At 36.1% G+C, this 15,032-nt stretch overlaps 1 protein-coding gene across 1 annotated transcript in view; it reads left to right on the top strand.

Moving 5' to 3' along the window:
• Positions 1-14,603, top strand: part of klf12a (Kruppel-like factor 12a) — a 37,543-nt gene extending 22,940 nt beyond the window's left edge. The window contains exons 3-6 of the mRNA XM_051704421.1: positions 2,685-3,249; positions 6,365-6,503; positions 12,612-12,769; positions 12,919-14,603. Coding sequence (XP_051560381.1) covers positions 2,685-3,249; positions 6,365-6,503; positions 12,612-12,769; positions 12,919-13,112 — 1,056 coding nt within the window. The 3' untranslated portion in view covers positions 13,113-14,603. The remainder of the gene's footprint in view (positions 1-2,684; positions 3,250-6,364; positions 6,504-12,611; positions 12,770-12,918) is intronic.
• The last annotated feature ends 429 nt before the right edge of the window (positions 14,604-15,032 follow it).

Genomic DNA, 15,032 nt, shown 5'->3' on the forward strand with positions numbered 1-15,032 from the left:
GAAAATTAGTCATAATGACTGGTAGCCCCCTGTACGAGGGGTTGGATAAGGGCTGTGTGGGAGGAGAGGGACAGGGAGGTGGGAAAGGTAAAGCATGAGTTTGGAGAGAGAGAAACGGGGTAGAGATGAAGTTTCTAAACATGTTCCATTTTGGCTGAACAGCCTCCAAGTCAACCACAGTAAAAAACAGAGGGAAAATTTTTGGCTAGAAATAATGCTGCTAGCGGACCACTTTTTGTCCATGGTTTCATTGAGCCTGAGTGAGTGCTTCAGACATGGGATGTTTTGTCGATTTACAGATGTTAATTCCAAAAAACAGCTGAGTCAGTAAATGTCTAAAAGCCTGTTTTTTGCTTTACCTTTTTCTCTGCACCTTTTGTGATGTGTTTTCCTCAAATATAAAGCTCAAAGGTACCCTTAATGTAAAGGTTATACATACAATAGTTTTGTGCATAGGGTTCCTTTAGGTCAAGGTAAAGCATGGCACTTAAGGCCCCTGCACACTTATGGAGAAGTTCTTCCTTGTTCCTTGTCCAGAGGTAAAAATAAGTTTGAAACAGCTGAGCTACGACATACTGTTTGCAAACATTCAGACACTGGCCACACTGTTGTGGGAGGCATTTAGAGGACTAATTAATATTACATTACAATGTGTTATCAATGACTTCATGCCTGATTTTACGAGTAGAATTAACACGAGTAAAAGAAAAAGTAAAAGAAGCTGTTTTAACTACTCGATGATGATTTAAAGTAACATATATGCAGTAGATAATGTGTGATATGTCTTGCTTACATTCTAAATTCATGGAGCTAATGTGCTAACATCCTATATGAGGCCATAATATGTACCGATTACATTCTGTTTTTGTCATTTATGATGACATTGATAATACTGCAAAGAAGGATTTATAAAAGAGTGTTAATGGGCAGAATACAGACAAAAGAATGATGATAGGCAAACCATACTTTCGGCAGATGTGTGAATGTCTTTCGCTGCAGAAGGCATATTGGTGAAGCAACAACACAAAAGAGTGAATGGGCACTTGAGAGAATTTGAGTAGATTTAATTACTTTTGTAGACTAATTAAACAAAACAAAAAAATCACATAACATGTTATTGGAAAATGTCTCTATGCAAATTTCTTACAGATGTACTGTAGGTAATTTTGCACTAGCTTGCTAATAACTCTGCACGCCGGTGTGTTCATATTGACAAATCTTAACCAAGGTCTTTCTAGCAAGTCACTGGCGGCTATCTTTGGAATGCTCCCAGGAGACTTTTTACTGTTAGTCATGACAGTGCAGCTCTTATCTGTTTAAATGGGGGAACACCAAAATCTCAAAAACGGTTGGTCAAGATTATGATCAAAGAACAGATTTCAAATCAGCGGTAAAATCTGACAGTGCTGGTATCATAAATTGTTATTCTTTACCTCTTACTTTAAAAAAACACAATTTTCCTGACTTGTATAGCTATTGCGCATATGCTTCTCGAGATGATTGACAGGCCATGTCTGTATCTAAAAGGTGATTGTCTTTTTTTATCTGTAAGGTGGGACTTCCTTTCTACATCCGTTGACCATTGGGCACTAGATCTTCGTGGTTGGGGTTCCAATTTCTCCCATTCATTTTAATAGAAGTGGCCCGTCTCTGCTAAATAGTCTCTGTCTTAACTGACTGAACACTGGTCTCAAAGTAGCTAGAGCTCCGGGTCACACCTACCAATGATGTGGACCAATGGCAGTAATAAGGTGTTTAGCAGCCGGTAAAATTTTTTCCTCAAATTTGGCCCCGCAAGCTGCTACGAACTACTGAAACAAACTCAAAAACACAGATTTTGTTCTAAATGATGTCACTCCCTTTAGTTCTTCCATTTTGTAGGAAGTGTGCAGGGGCCTTAACAATGACATGGTCATGGGCATTCGATTAGATTCCTAGGGAACACACATGTTGATAAAATGTATACCAGAATGCACTGTGAGTCACTTTGTATAGAGCGTCTGCCAAATGAATAAATCTACATTCAGGGTTCAGCAGTAAGGATGGCCCGCTGGCCTGGGGCCAGTGTTAGAGAGTTTAGGGCCTGTTGAGGGAACTGCCACTTGCCCTGGACCAGAACTATGTTTTGACTACATTTAGCACTATATCTAATCTAGTTGGCTAACTTTTAGAACTTTCCAATATTGAGCCGAATGGAGCACAGTAAGTAACGGTTCTAGTCGGAACCGTGTCAGTGACCGCAGATTGGTTGGAAACGATGCAATTCTGCAAACAGAACCGTTCAACCCGATGGTGGAAAAGTGCTTAAAGATATAGATTTGTTGAAAATGCAAGAATGACTTGTGAAAGTCTTGGAAACAATAATTTCAACAAATTAAAAACATTTGTTTTTTTAACAAATTAATAAACAAATCGGCACATGTGCAACTGTTACCAAAACAAGTGTTTACATGCATTTATAGCTGACATGGAGTTACACTATAGCCTTTTTTGTAAATAATTTTTAATGAAGAATGTAAGTTTTTGTTCTGACATAAAAATGTTGCTAAAAATATCTATTTATCATATTTGTGGCTTTTTGGCCATTGAAAATATTTGCTGGGAAAGTGCAAATCTGAAGTACTCTCCCCGAAAACATAATTGACATAGTCAATTGATTTCATCCTGTGTGTCTTTTTTCTCAGTCTCCTGTGATCCATGACTATACAGAGATGGGTGTGCTAGTGTTGAACCGAAGATTTCGGACACAGTCAGACAACATACGATTCCTTTCCGACCCCTTCCAGACGCAAACAGAGCCCGTGGACCTGTCCACCAACAGAGCCAGAACTTCCCCATCACTTTCAGCATCGTCATCTTTGTCCTCATCTCCTTCATCATCCTCATCATCAATACGATTTTGTCCACGGTCCCCTCCCTCCTGCAAGTCTCTGTCATCTTTACCATCATCATCATTATCTTTGCCTTCATCTTCCTCTACTTCTGTCATAACCCCAGTTCCACGTTTGAAGATGTCTCCATCCAGCTCTGGCCCAGTGGTGGCATCTCTCCCATCCAGGAGTCTCAGGGGGCAATCATTTTTGCACATACCCCAGCTGATGCCTCCTTGCTCCAGCCCCATCCACCTCCACCCTCGTAGAGTACCAGTTGTGGTACAACCCATGCCTCTGGTCTACACTGGGGTGGGATCGCTGGGCAACAGAAGACTTATGATGCCACTTCTGGAGGAGAACAGGATGCACAGGAAAGGTGAGACAGAGACCTGTATGTGCTTCAATTATCTGACTGGGGGAACATTTTTGCTTAATGATATTATGTGGCACATGAGACGAATTATAGAAGTTTCTAGGTGTAATGGCTACTGTGTGGCACTTACAGGGAGTTAGTCTCCCAAAGAGATGAGATATTTAAGGTTTATGATTTATCGAGATTTAAATAAAGAAAATGTACCTCCCTAACCTAAACTTTAAACCTAGACCTAACCTAACCGATAGTGTCATAAAAGCAAATATGAGATAAAAAGAGCAATTGCTAATGCAGCCAGTCATTCCTTGGCATTTGCAACACTTTCGGCTCATATATAGACTTGCGTGCTCAGTACCCCGGTCCTTTGCATTGCATATGCAAGTGCAAAACTCTATCAGTCGCAATAGTAAAAGTGTTTAGAAGTCATAGGATAGCATTGTTTGAGGAACAGTACAAAAAGTAAGTGTTCATGAACTGATAATCTGCCGTTTTACTCATGATTTGTGTAAAAGGGAATGAAAGTCTTTGTTGTTGTAGCGCCTTTAGTGTTTGTTTCACCAGGAAACTGCCACAATACGTACAATGAGCCTTATAAAAATAGCAAAAATGTAGATATAGTAACTGGATTCTATGAGACCAGGTTTCAGAATTCAGTGTTATTATTGTTAACGAAAAATAAAACAAAAACTAAACGAAAAGATTTTCGATAACTGAAATGAAAACTAAAATTAAAATAATTGAGAAAATTTAACCTAAATTAAAAAAACATTTTCACGACTCTCAAACTAACTGAATAAAACAGAAATGAAAAGTGATTTATTTTAGTTTTAGATAAGCAGTATATTATTCAATTTGAAAGTGAAACCTTTACAACCACCCCCTTTTAAAACTGTAAATGCTGCTAGATAGCTATAACACTAAACAGATGTGAGAAATTGAATACAGTTAAACATATGTAAATGATATCAGTTGACTCATTTAATTTGGCAGCCCTAAAATAAATATAAAATAAAAACTAAATAAACTGAAAAACAAAAATTAAATCAAAACTAGAAAACAGTGGGAAAAGAAGTTGTGAACTGAGTGACTAAAGTAATTGTACAACAACTAAAGTAAAATTTTATAATTTAATTTATCTTTATTCATCACACATTATACATTTGCACATATACAGTGAAATTCTTCTTTTTCACATATCCCAGCTAGGCTGGGGTCAGAGTGCAGGGTCAGCCATGATACGGCACCCCTGGAGCAGATAGGGTCAAGGGCCTTGCTCAAGGGCCCAACAGTGGCATCTTGGCGGTGCTGGGGCTTGAACCCCTGACCTTCTGATCAGTAACCCAGAGCCTTAACCACTGAGCTACCACTGCCCCTATAAATTGAAAGGACACAATGAAAATACAAAATGAAAAAAACAATATAGAAAAAAATGAAAACTAACTAAATAAATAAATAATTACAAATGTTTTTAAAATAATAAAACAAGACTAAACTATAATAACTATGTATTGATTGATTGTTGCAATTTACAATATCACAGAGAGAGAGAGAGAGAGAGAGAGAGAGAGAGAGAGAGAGAGAGAGAGAGAGAGAGAGAGAGAGAGAGAGGACTCCTTCCAGCTCTGTGGCAAAATTCCTCTTTTTACAAAGACGTTTGCCCTTTTTCTTTCACCAGCTCTCTCCTTGCCTCTCTGTAGGCGGACAGGGCTGTTTAAAAGTATGTCTTTGAGTTTTTATATTCATGGCAGGGTCAGTGACAGAGCCCAGAGCCCGGCTATGTGTTAGACAAGCTCAGCTCTTATGAGTGCTGCTCCATTGTGCTTAGCTCTTTATATTTCTCAAAACAGGCAGCAGCCTACATCCCCGCAGGAAGTAGATACTATGGCAAAAACGCAGCTCAGCTAAACGAGGGCACCTGGGTTTATTAGTGACAGAGTGCATGATGGAAACACAATGAAAGCTGTGCAAGAGGCTTAAAGAGACATGAAATGAGAGAACTTGATAGATGAAATGACAAATAAACAGCTTTTATGATTTGCAGGCTCATATTAGTGTTTTAAATTTAATCACACTTTGATTAGTTATAAGGTGATTCATCAATCCCTTCCATTACCCGCTGATCTCTCTATCTCTTTCACACACACACACACACACAAACATACACACACACACACACACACACACACACACACACGTGCGCACAAACTAATATGCAAACCCTTTTCCTGCTTAGGAAAGCCTGTCTGCCTCTGGGCAAGAGAGCTGCTCTTAATGGGCTCTGTGGCTAGGAAGCCATTCCCTTAATTCTTTTTCCCTTTTTTCATCCTATTTTCCTCTGAGGGGAGGCATAGACACAGAGGTTAGAGATGTCCAATGTCATGTAAGTCTCTTGCAGGTCTTGTATTAGTGTATTTTCAGCTCTTGCCATTATAGATCGGCCGATCAGACAATGGCAGTTGTCTACATCACAAGCACACTGTGTGTGTGTATGTGTGTGTGTGTGTGTGTGTGTGTGTGTGTGTGTGTGTGTGTAAACAAGCAGGTCGACATATAATTAGAGCTGTGCAGTTTACACTTTGATGATCCAATTTCAGTTCATTAAAACATTCAAGATTCACACACAGAGACCAGCCCCCTATCTTTAGGGTCCGTGCCCTTATGCTCTGCAGTCTCTCAAGAGGTTTCCATGGCAACAAGGCAGGACATGGGATGACACATATACAACAGAGACATTTGCATTGGCAAATGCAACAACACAAAAAAAAACATATATAAATAATAAGCTGACCACCAAGAATGGAGTGTTCAATATTATGTAATTCATTTTAAATCTTCTACTTTCAACCAAAGCATTGGTTTTTCAAAAGAGCAATCAAGATGTCACCATTTTAGGCAATAAAATCAAACAGCAGTAGACAGAAAACCAAACCACTTTACCAACATTCCAAACATGATAGCTTTATATTGTATGGAGGAACTTTCTTGATAAATATGGATATTTATACAAAACTATGTACAACTGATTCTGAATTAGATTGGGTCTGTATCATTCTGCTTGTAAGCTAACTTACATTTTACACTTACATTTCAACTCTACCAACCTTATGTTTTTATACAGTCATACAACGAATCGCAGATGGGCTGTCACCACGGCGATCTTTGAGTGAAAGCGAGGATGATGACCTGCCCAACGTGACCTTGGAAAGTGTCAATGAAACAGGCTCGACTGCACTGACCATCGCCCGTGCTGTGCAAGAGTATGACAATTTATCTGTAATATCAATAAGCCTTAACATTCTATAACCTACATTTCTATCATTATTTTGTATAATAGTAATCCTCAGATGTAAATTTAACACAGTAATGAAATGATGATATCCAGTCAGCGCAAAATGATGTGAAATCCGGGATGACAAAAAATATACAGTAGATACTTTAAATATTATTACAGTATTACAATATTCTCTCATCATTTTCTCACCCTCATGCCATCCCAGATGTGTGTGACTTTCTTCTGAAGAACACAAATGAAGATTTTAGACGAATATTTCAGCTCTGTAGGTCCATACAATGCAAGTGAATGTGTGCCAAAATTTTTAAGCTCCAAAAATCACATAAGTCAGCATAAAAGTAATCCATAAGACTCCAGTATTTTAATCCATATCTTCAGAAGTGATATGATAGGTGTGGGTGAAAAACAGATGAATATTTCAGTTGTTTTTTGCTAGAAATTCTTCTTCCTATCCAGTAGGGGCCGGTATTTATGAAAAATGTGAATCACCAAAAGCACAAGAAGAAGAATGTGAAAGGTTTCTCACCCACACCTATCATATCACTTCTGAAGACATTTATTTAATCACTGAAGTCTTATGGATTACTTTTATGCTGATTTATGTGATTTTTGGAGCTTTAACATTTTGGCACCCATTCACTTGCATTGTATGGACCTACAGAGCTGAAACAATCTTCTAAAAATCTTAATTTGATTTCAGCAGATGAAAGAAAGTCATACGCATCTGGGATGGCATGAGGGTGAGTAAATGATGAGAGAATTTAAATTTTGGGCGAACTATTCCTTTAAGTGTGTCTCTTAGCTGCAATATGGGTATATGTGTGTATACAATTATAGCACATCTAAGTGTGTGAGTGAGGGGCTGTTTACACGACAATGTTTTCAACTAAAAAGGGAAAACTTTTTATGCGTTTTGGCTGTTCGTTTACACGACAACGGCGTTTTGGGGCCTGAAAACGCAAACTTTTGAAAACGGGTTTCAAAGTGCAAGTTTTTGAAAATGATGCCATTATCATCTCCGTGTAAACATACAAAAACGCAAATTTGTGAAAACGATGATGTCATGCGCACGCGTATTACGTGTTCAGTCTATAGGCATGAACTTCGAGAACTTCGTCCTTACATCTAGGGCAAACAGACAAACATGAGATCACCAGCTGGAGTCCTTAAAAAGGTAATAAAGGTATTTTCTTTTATATATTTTTGTATTGCTTAATGAACAACAGTGACATAATAGACAAAACAAAACAATAGTTATAACCAGACATACATAGGGGATATAGTACATTACTTTACATACAACTATACGTATTCTTACAAAAAAGAATTATTTTTATACAAGTTAGCCTATATTATATTAATTATATTTGTCATTAGAAGAGATGCTTTTATAGCCTTCTTTTTTCATTGCTTAATGCTTATGTGCGCAGGCGCGTAGTGTTTCTTTACAAAGTGACATCGCCAACTACTGGCCTGGCATGCATAATACAGCATTTTAGTTGTTTTCGCAGATCCGTGTGAGTGGGGATTGTTTTGACAACGTTGTCGTCTGTACGCGAAACTTTTCAAAAACACAAAGGAAAAACTTTTCCATTTTTAGTACATCGTTGTCATGTAAACGTACCCTGAGTGTGTGTAGCTCTACCCTATGTATACATTTTACAGCAAAAATTATCCTTTGAGAGAGCAGGTAGTTGACAGGGACCCCTCTAAAATCAGTATGTCCAGCAGTGAGGTGGGGCGCTTGGCTGGGTTTTGACAGTCGTGCCCCTGGGCTCTTGTGGAAATTATTGGGTTCAGGTAAGGATAGAGGCAAACAGCTAGAAGTGCTGTGTAAATGTGTCTGGATAGGATGAAGGTGGCAGTGTGTTTTATATTGAGATGCAGAATGGAGTGGTGTAAATGTAAGTGTGCACGTCTCAGAGGGAGTGTGTGCTTCAGGTTGAATGTGTTGTGTACACAGTGAAGGGGTCGATGCAGGTGTATGTATTCCCTGACCCAGGATCCGCTAAAGTGAATGGACCTTATTTTTAAATGTATTCAATACTCTCTTTATAAACTGATCTACAGACAGTGATGCTGCCTTGCACGTCAGCACCACTGGAAAGCCCCTCTGGTCTTCTCCAGTGGGAAACATACAAACAAAAGACGGAACATAAATGACTGTGCTGAGTTTAGTCTGATGGCAGCTGCAGTTTCCCTCCCTGCTTCTTTTTTCTCTTTCTTGTTGACAACAGTCTAACACAGATTCTTTCTATAAAACATTTTAGCTGGAGTTCCTCTGACCTCGGACTAAAATTCCAAGCTTCACGTAAGCACACAATGGAATGTGGAAAATAGTGACAGCATTTTAGAAAATGAAGATATCATTTAAGGGAGGAGAGAACATCTAGGATGTTTTCGTTCTTTCTTTTCCTCTTTGGGCCCCCAAAAGCAATGAAGAGTGCCAAAAGCTACAGGTGGCCACCACACCCCCCACCCCCCATGACTCCCTCTCCTGCACATGAAAGTACACACACAATTCATACCCTGCTGTCCCATGGCCCAAAAGAAACAGGAAGTGGCTCTGCCACCCAGAAAATATTCCCTGTAAAAATTCCCTTTTGTTAAAGTGGCTGAACTTCAGGTCATCAAAGGAATGTAGGAATGTTTGTATGTGGACATTAATTATGTGTTTATGTACTTATTTGAGTAGCCTGCTGTTTAAAATCTCTGTGTGTGTGTGTGTGTGTGTGTGTGTGTGTGTGTGTGTGTGTGTGTGTGTGTGTGTGCAGGAACACAGATATACAATACTAATCAAGTAAAAATATTGTTGCAGATTTAAAAAGCTCTTTACTCAACAAAAATAATATGCTCATGGGGGAAGTTCTTTTGAACTAATTTAGGCCCATGTCTTACCTAGACCTTAATTGTAAAATCTTTACCATCAAGAAAATCACAAAAATCAAAGAGAATCAACACAGATAATTGGATTTCCCTAGTAACAAAATATTCACACTTAATGTATTCATTTCCCAAATATATTAATAATTCTCTTCTTAAGGTCAGTGTCTTTATTTTAAAGAAAGGTGCAACCTACTGTCATCAGTTGTTCTGTCAACATTATCTCCCTCTTGTGGCCACTCAAAGTCTTAAATATTTATGGTTAGTGTTGAGAGAAATGTTGGCATAGTTAAAAAAAAAAAAAAAAAATGTTTGCCATAAGTAGTTTAGAATAATTTGTTATTATTATTTACTAAATAAAAAATAAGCAGTGAAAATAAATTGCTTTAAAATATTTATTAATATTTGAAAATGTTTTGTCCACCAAATGAAAGTATAGTTGTGTAACAAACTTGCAGGTAGTCATTCTATTGTCATGTGGCAAAACTAACCATAAAACAGAGAAAGAGGACCCCTTTGGACCCTTATGAATGTGTATGAAGTTTTTGTTATTGCTGTTGCTGTTGTTAATTAGATATTTTGACATTATTATGAAAAGGCACATTTTGTTCAAGTCAAATGGAGTAACCCATAGGAAAACCAATTTATATTCATAACTCAAAAATCAGTGATATTTGAGATGTTTTTTTTTGTTTGTTTTTTTAGTAATGATTATTGTAAGTTGTGTACACTCATGTGTATTCAATGTGAAAGGAAAGGGTTTTAATATCTTTTACTTGATGGTTGCACCACTTGATTTTTCTTATTCATTAAATTAATTTGTGAAGAAAATGCTATAATTTTTTTTTTTTTACTTTATGAAACCATCATGGACACAAATATTACATTTCTAAAAACTTGAAACGTTTTTTAAACTAGATTTTTTTAAAGATTTAATTTATCTCAGACAACCTTATTTGTCCAAAAAAATAAATAAATAAATAAATAATAATAATAATAATAATAATAATTATAATTATATATATATATATATATATATATATATATATATATATATATATATATATATATATATATTATTTGGGGGGCTGTCCAATAAGTGAAAGTATTTAATCACACTTTGATTTACGCTAGAGTGGTTGTAGTATTTGGGGTAAAAAGCCCCCCTGTTGCAGGGGCTAAAGGCTCCTATTAAACTCATTGTTTTTCTTGAGTGGGGTGAATAGATTTGTTATGAAGAATGTTCAAAGTGGGCTCACATTGACTGATCCAATCACAGTGGAGATTAATTTGTTTATAGAATACTTGAGATGTAATGAAATGTCAAATGTGATTGAAATGAACAGGAAATTATGCACCCTTTTATGAAGCAGTTATTTTGAATAAGCATTATCTTAATTTGTTACTCAAACAATCTTGCTGTCTTAAAATTATTTACAAAAGTTGACGAACTGTGCCCTATAACTATTACCCCGGTATCTACACTTTATCAATATAACCCCCTGGGGGGCTTTTACCCCAAGTGAGGGAGCCTTTTGACCCAGGTGTTGGGTATAAGGCCCCCTCACCACCAATTGTTTTTTTTTTTTTTTTTTATTAAATTTATCCAAAACAAACTTCTGTTGTTATTTCTTTTCACACAAATTATGTTGCTCCATCAATATTCAATGCAAATAAATGTAGTTCTTGAATCTTGATACACTTTGTAACCAGATAAAAAGCTAATTTTCCTTAAGGTGTACCTTTAGCCCCGTTGTACCCTTATAGGGAGAAGTCAGCTAAAATGGGCCATTTTTTGGTTAATCGTCTAAAAACCTATCAAATTAAGTGGGCATAAAATCAAATTTTTCTTTTTGTTATTTCAGGTCTCCTTTATTATTTTATATACATTATGTGTTATAAAAAAATTATGTTTTTACTCCACAACAATTTTTCAGTCAAAAGTCACCCAAAAAGTCAACCACACCATTATCATGTAAAATGGGACACTTTATCAGGTTAAATGGGCCAGAAAATTTCAAACTTAACATGCCAAAGAATCAATGAACTATTAATTTTATTTTAAAACAAAATTACATGACAAAGGTATAGTAGGACAGTGAACGTGTGTGTGTGCATGTGTGTATGTTTATTAAACTGTGTAGCAATAAATGTGTAGCATCACAAAATTACAAGGTTGTTCTCCTAAAAACATTAGAACAATACTTAAGTTATAAATTGGATATTTGTTACAATCTTTAGAACATTACAATCAAAAAATTACGTTAGAAGTTACTCTACTAAAACATTAGAACATCAGGCTACTAGGTGCCTACATTTCACGAAAACCTGAAACTGAGAGAACACTGGTTCAAATTATTATTTTCATAATATTTTATTATGATTATTATATTAAATATTATTAATAATATAAGTATATAAATAATAATAATAATAATAATAATAATAATAATAATAATATTAAATATTATAAAAATAATAATTTGATATATATTATTCGGCTCTCTCCTTTTCTTTTCTTACTTCTTGGCATTATGTCTGGAAAAATAAAGAGTATGGAGTTTCAATGGAATATGGTGTTGTATACATGTATGATTTTGTTGATGAGTAATATAAAATTAAGATGAGCTGTAACAAAATACATTAAAAGTCTATTTGGAAAGTAGCCCATTTTAACTGAAAGTCGGTGGCCCATTTTATCTACCACCTTCAGGTAAAAGGGCCACCACATGAAATTGCATTTTCCTTATAATGAATTTTATTTGATATAAACCAAACATTGAATTTCATAAAACATACCTAAAAACGTAAACACTAAATATGTCCTGTAACTTGAGTATTATCCATTTACAGAGTTTATTACTTGAGAGTAATGGTCAATTTGTCACACCCCTTGCCATGCGGTTTTTGAAAACAGTCTCCATTTGAAGTCTTGCCCCGACCACTTTAGCAGCCTTAAACCAATCAATTCACTTTTAGCAGATCAAGCACCACTGTGGCAACAGATCACATCATTTGAATTTTTGTCGGGGGGGATTATGAAAGAGCAGACATGCTCTAACCTTAAATGGCCCAATTTACCTGATGGCTCACTTTAGCTGATATCACCATAGGCATACTAAACGAAACCACCTTTAAATAATGTCCAGCACCTTTTAAAAACATTATAAATCATATGTTGTCATTGCAGCTCCTTGTTGCCGTTCAGTATTGAGAGTCTGCGGAGGCCCAGACCCTCAGAGTCTCCTGATTCAAAGAGAAGACGCATCCACAGGTGTGAGTTTGATGGCTGCAACAAGGTTTACACCAAGAGCTCCCATCTTAAAGCCCACAGACGCACACACACAGGTGGGTCAGTGTACAGTGGCAACCAAACCATAGTCAGAGACTTTGAATACTGTCATGTTTAAAAATGTCCTGCTGTCTTTTCCTGTTTCACAAACAACTCACGTCTTGATTATATAAAGACGGTTTTCTATGTTTCTCTCTTTTTTCAGGTGAAAAGCCATACAAGTGTACATGGGATAACTGCACATGGAAGTTTGCTCGCTCTGACGAGCTGACACGCCATTACCGCAAACACACCGGCGTCAAACCGTTTAAATGCAGCGACTGCGATCGCAGCTTCTCCCGCTCTGACCACCTCGCCCTCCACCGACGCAGACATGCACCTCAGACATGCATAGTGTGATAAAAACATTGATGAAAGACAGATCAGTGGACAAATAAGCAGACAGAGCGGGTCTCTATCTGCCAGCGTTAAATGCAAATAAAGGTCTGGACTTGTTCCCTGCACAATATTTAGATGAAAGAGATGAGCATTCATGGAAATTGGACAGGGAGGAGAGAAGGGAGGTGAGGGAAAAATAGGTGGGTCTTAATATGAGCTTTATGTATTATGATTATTCATTGGCATTTATGTTTTCCTCATCCAGTTTATATTTGGCACTTTTATGTTAGGTTTATTCCCATCAACATAAAAGGAAGGAGCCTCAGTCAATCTAATATTTCACATTGGTTCAGGCCAGAAGTGTCAGAGCTGGGATCTTGTATCAAAAGCCATGTGTCATGAGGACATCTGATCCTCAAAAACCTTTTTTCAGGTCTACTGAGAGATCTGCCAACCTTGTGGAATTGCAGTTTTTGCAGATTCATGACAGTCTGTTAACTATTTAGAATTATTTCTTGAAATATATTCTTTAAGCAGCATTTGGTAAAGTCACTTAAAAAAAAATAAAAAATAAAAAAATAAAAAAATTATAATAATAATAATTTACAATCACACACACACACACACAAAAGAAAACATCACAATAAGACAAAACAAAGACAAAGAAAATAAGGCAAACAAACAGAACACATTACAATATCCCAATCATGTATTTATTACAAGTTCACATTGTAGTTTCAAACTCAACATGGGCTCCAAATTTAATTATCACTTTATTGTGAATTGTAAACTGAATGTGAGGAGAAGGCCATACCATTACTGTAAAGTAGTGTTTTGTCCTCTCATGTGTCAGTCGAATGGGAGAGAGGTAGAGAAGTTCTCTCACACCCTTTTAAACTTTCCTTGCATCATTTGTGCACAAAACTAGTGTAGCAGATGTCTGTATATTTTATAGACTTTACCATGTGGTATATAATTTTGTTTGTTTGTATTGTATGTCATATATTTGTTCTGTACATAAATATGTGATGCTAAAATGTAAAGTATTTTACAGGGAACCCAGTGACTAATAATCATGAGTGTAAATGATCGTCAAATGGGCATTCCTTTTAATTTCTCTTTTACAATGATGTATCTGTAAATGAAGTTATGGCAAACATTTCATTTTATATGGATTTAACTGTGAATTTATACATAAATACAGTATATGTTAGTTTAAGGCATGAATAAAAGCACCAATTTGTACTGTATGTACAGAATAGACTTGCTTGACTCAAAAGGCAACCATCAGAGCACAAATACATGTGAATGTGTGATCATCTAATTATAGAATAAAACCGAATCATAGTTTATAGGTAATAAGCACTGATAACACAGTTAACAAAATATGGGTGTAGAGATGTTTTATTTAATTCATTTATTTTTAGGGGGAAAAAATCCATTTTAGTTCAGAAACACTGAAAGAGTGACAGTGATGATCTTGACTCTCAGCAAACTTGGTTTATAATGTTATTCTGCATGTTCATGTATTTGCTGCATTTTATATGCATTACATTATATAATAACAAAAACCATATCAAACCAAGCAGCATTTGAAAACAAATTATTCTAGACCTTTTCTGGGAATTAACTTGCCATTTTGCAATTACTTATAAGCAACTTGTCCCAAGTTAATCATAGTGGACCGTATACTGCATATGAAATCAGTTACTCTCGTTCACAAAGGTGTCTGCAGTGTAACCACAGGTGTAGGTACCACATTAACTATGGACCATGTTGCACTGATGTTTGACAACCAGAACATTTTCCAAAAAAAAAAAAATTATATATATATATATATATATATATATATATATATATATATATATATATATATTTGTTTTTATTTTTACTATTTTTTTCATTTAAAACCTCACAGACTTGTTTTTGTAAAAAGGCCTG

This window comes from Myxocyprinus asiaticus, chromosome 8 (genome assembly GCF_019703515.2).
Source record: "Myxocyprinus asiaticus isolate MX2 ecotype Aquarium Trade chromosome 8, UBuf_Myxa_2, whole genome shotgun sequence".
Taxonomy (NCBI): Eukaryota; Metazoa; Chordata; class Actinopteri; order Cypriniformes; family Catostomidae; genus Myxocyprinus; species Myxocyprinus asiaticus.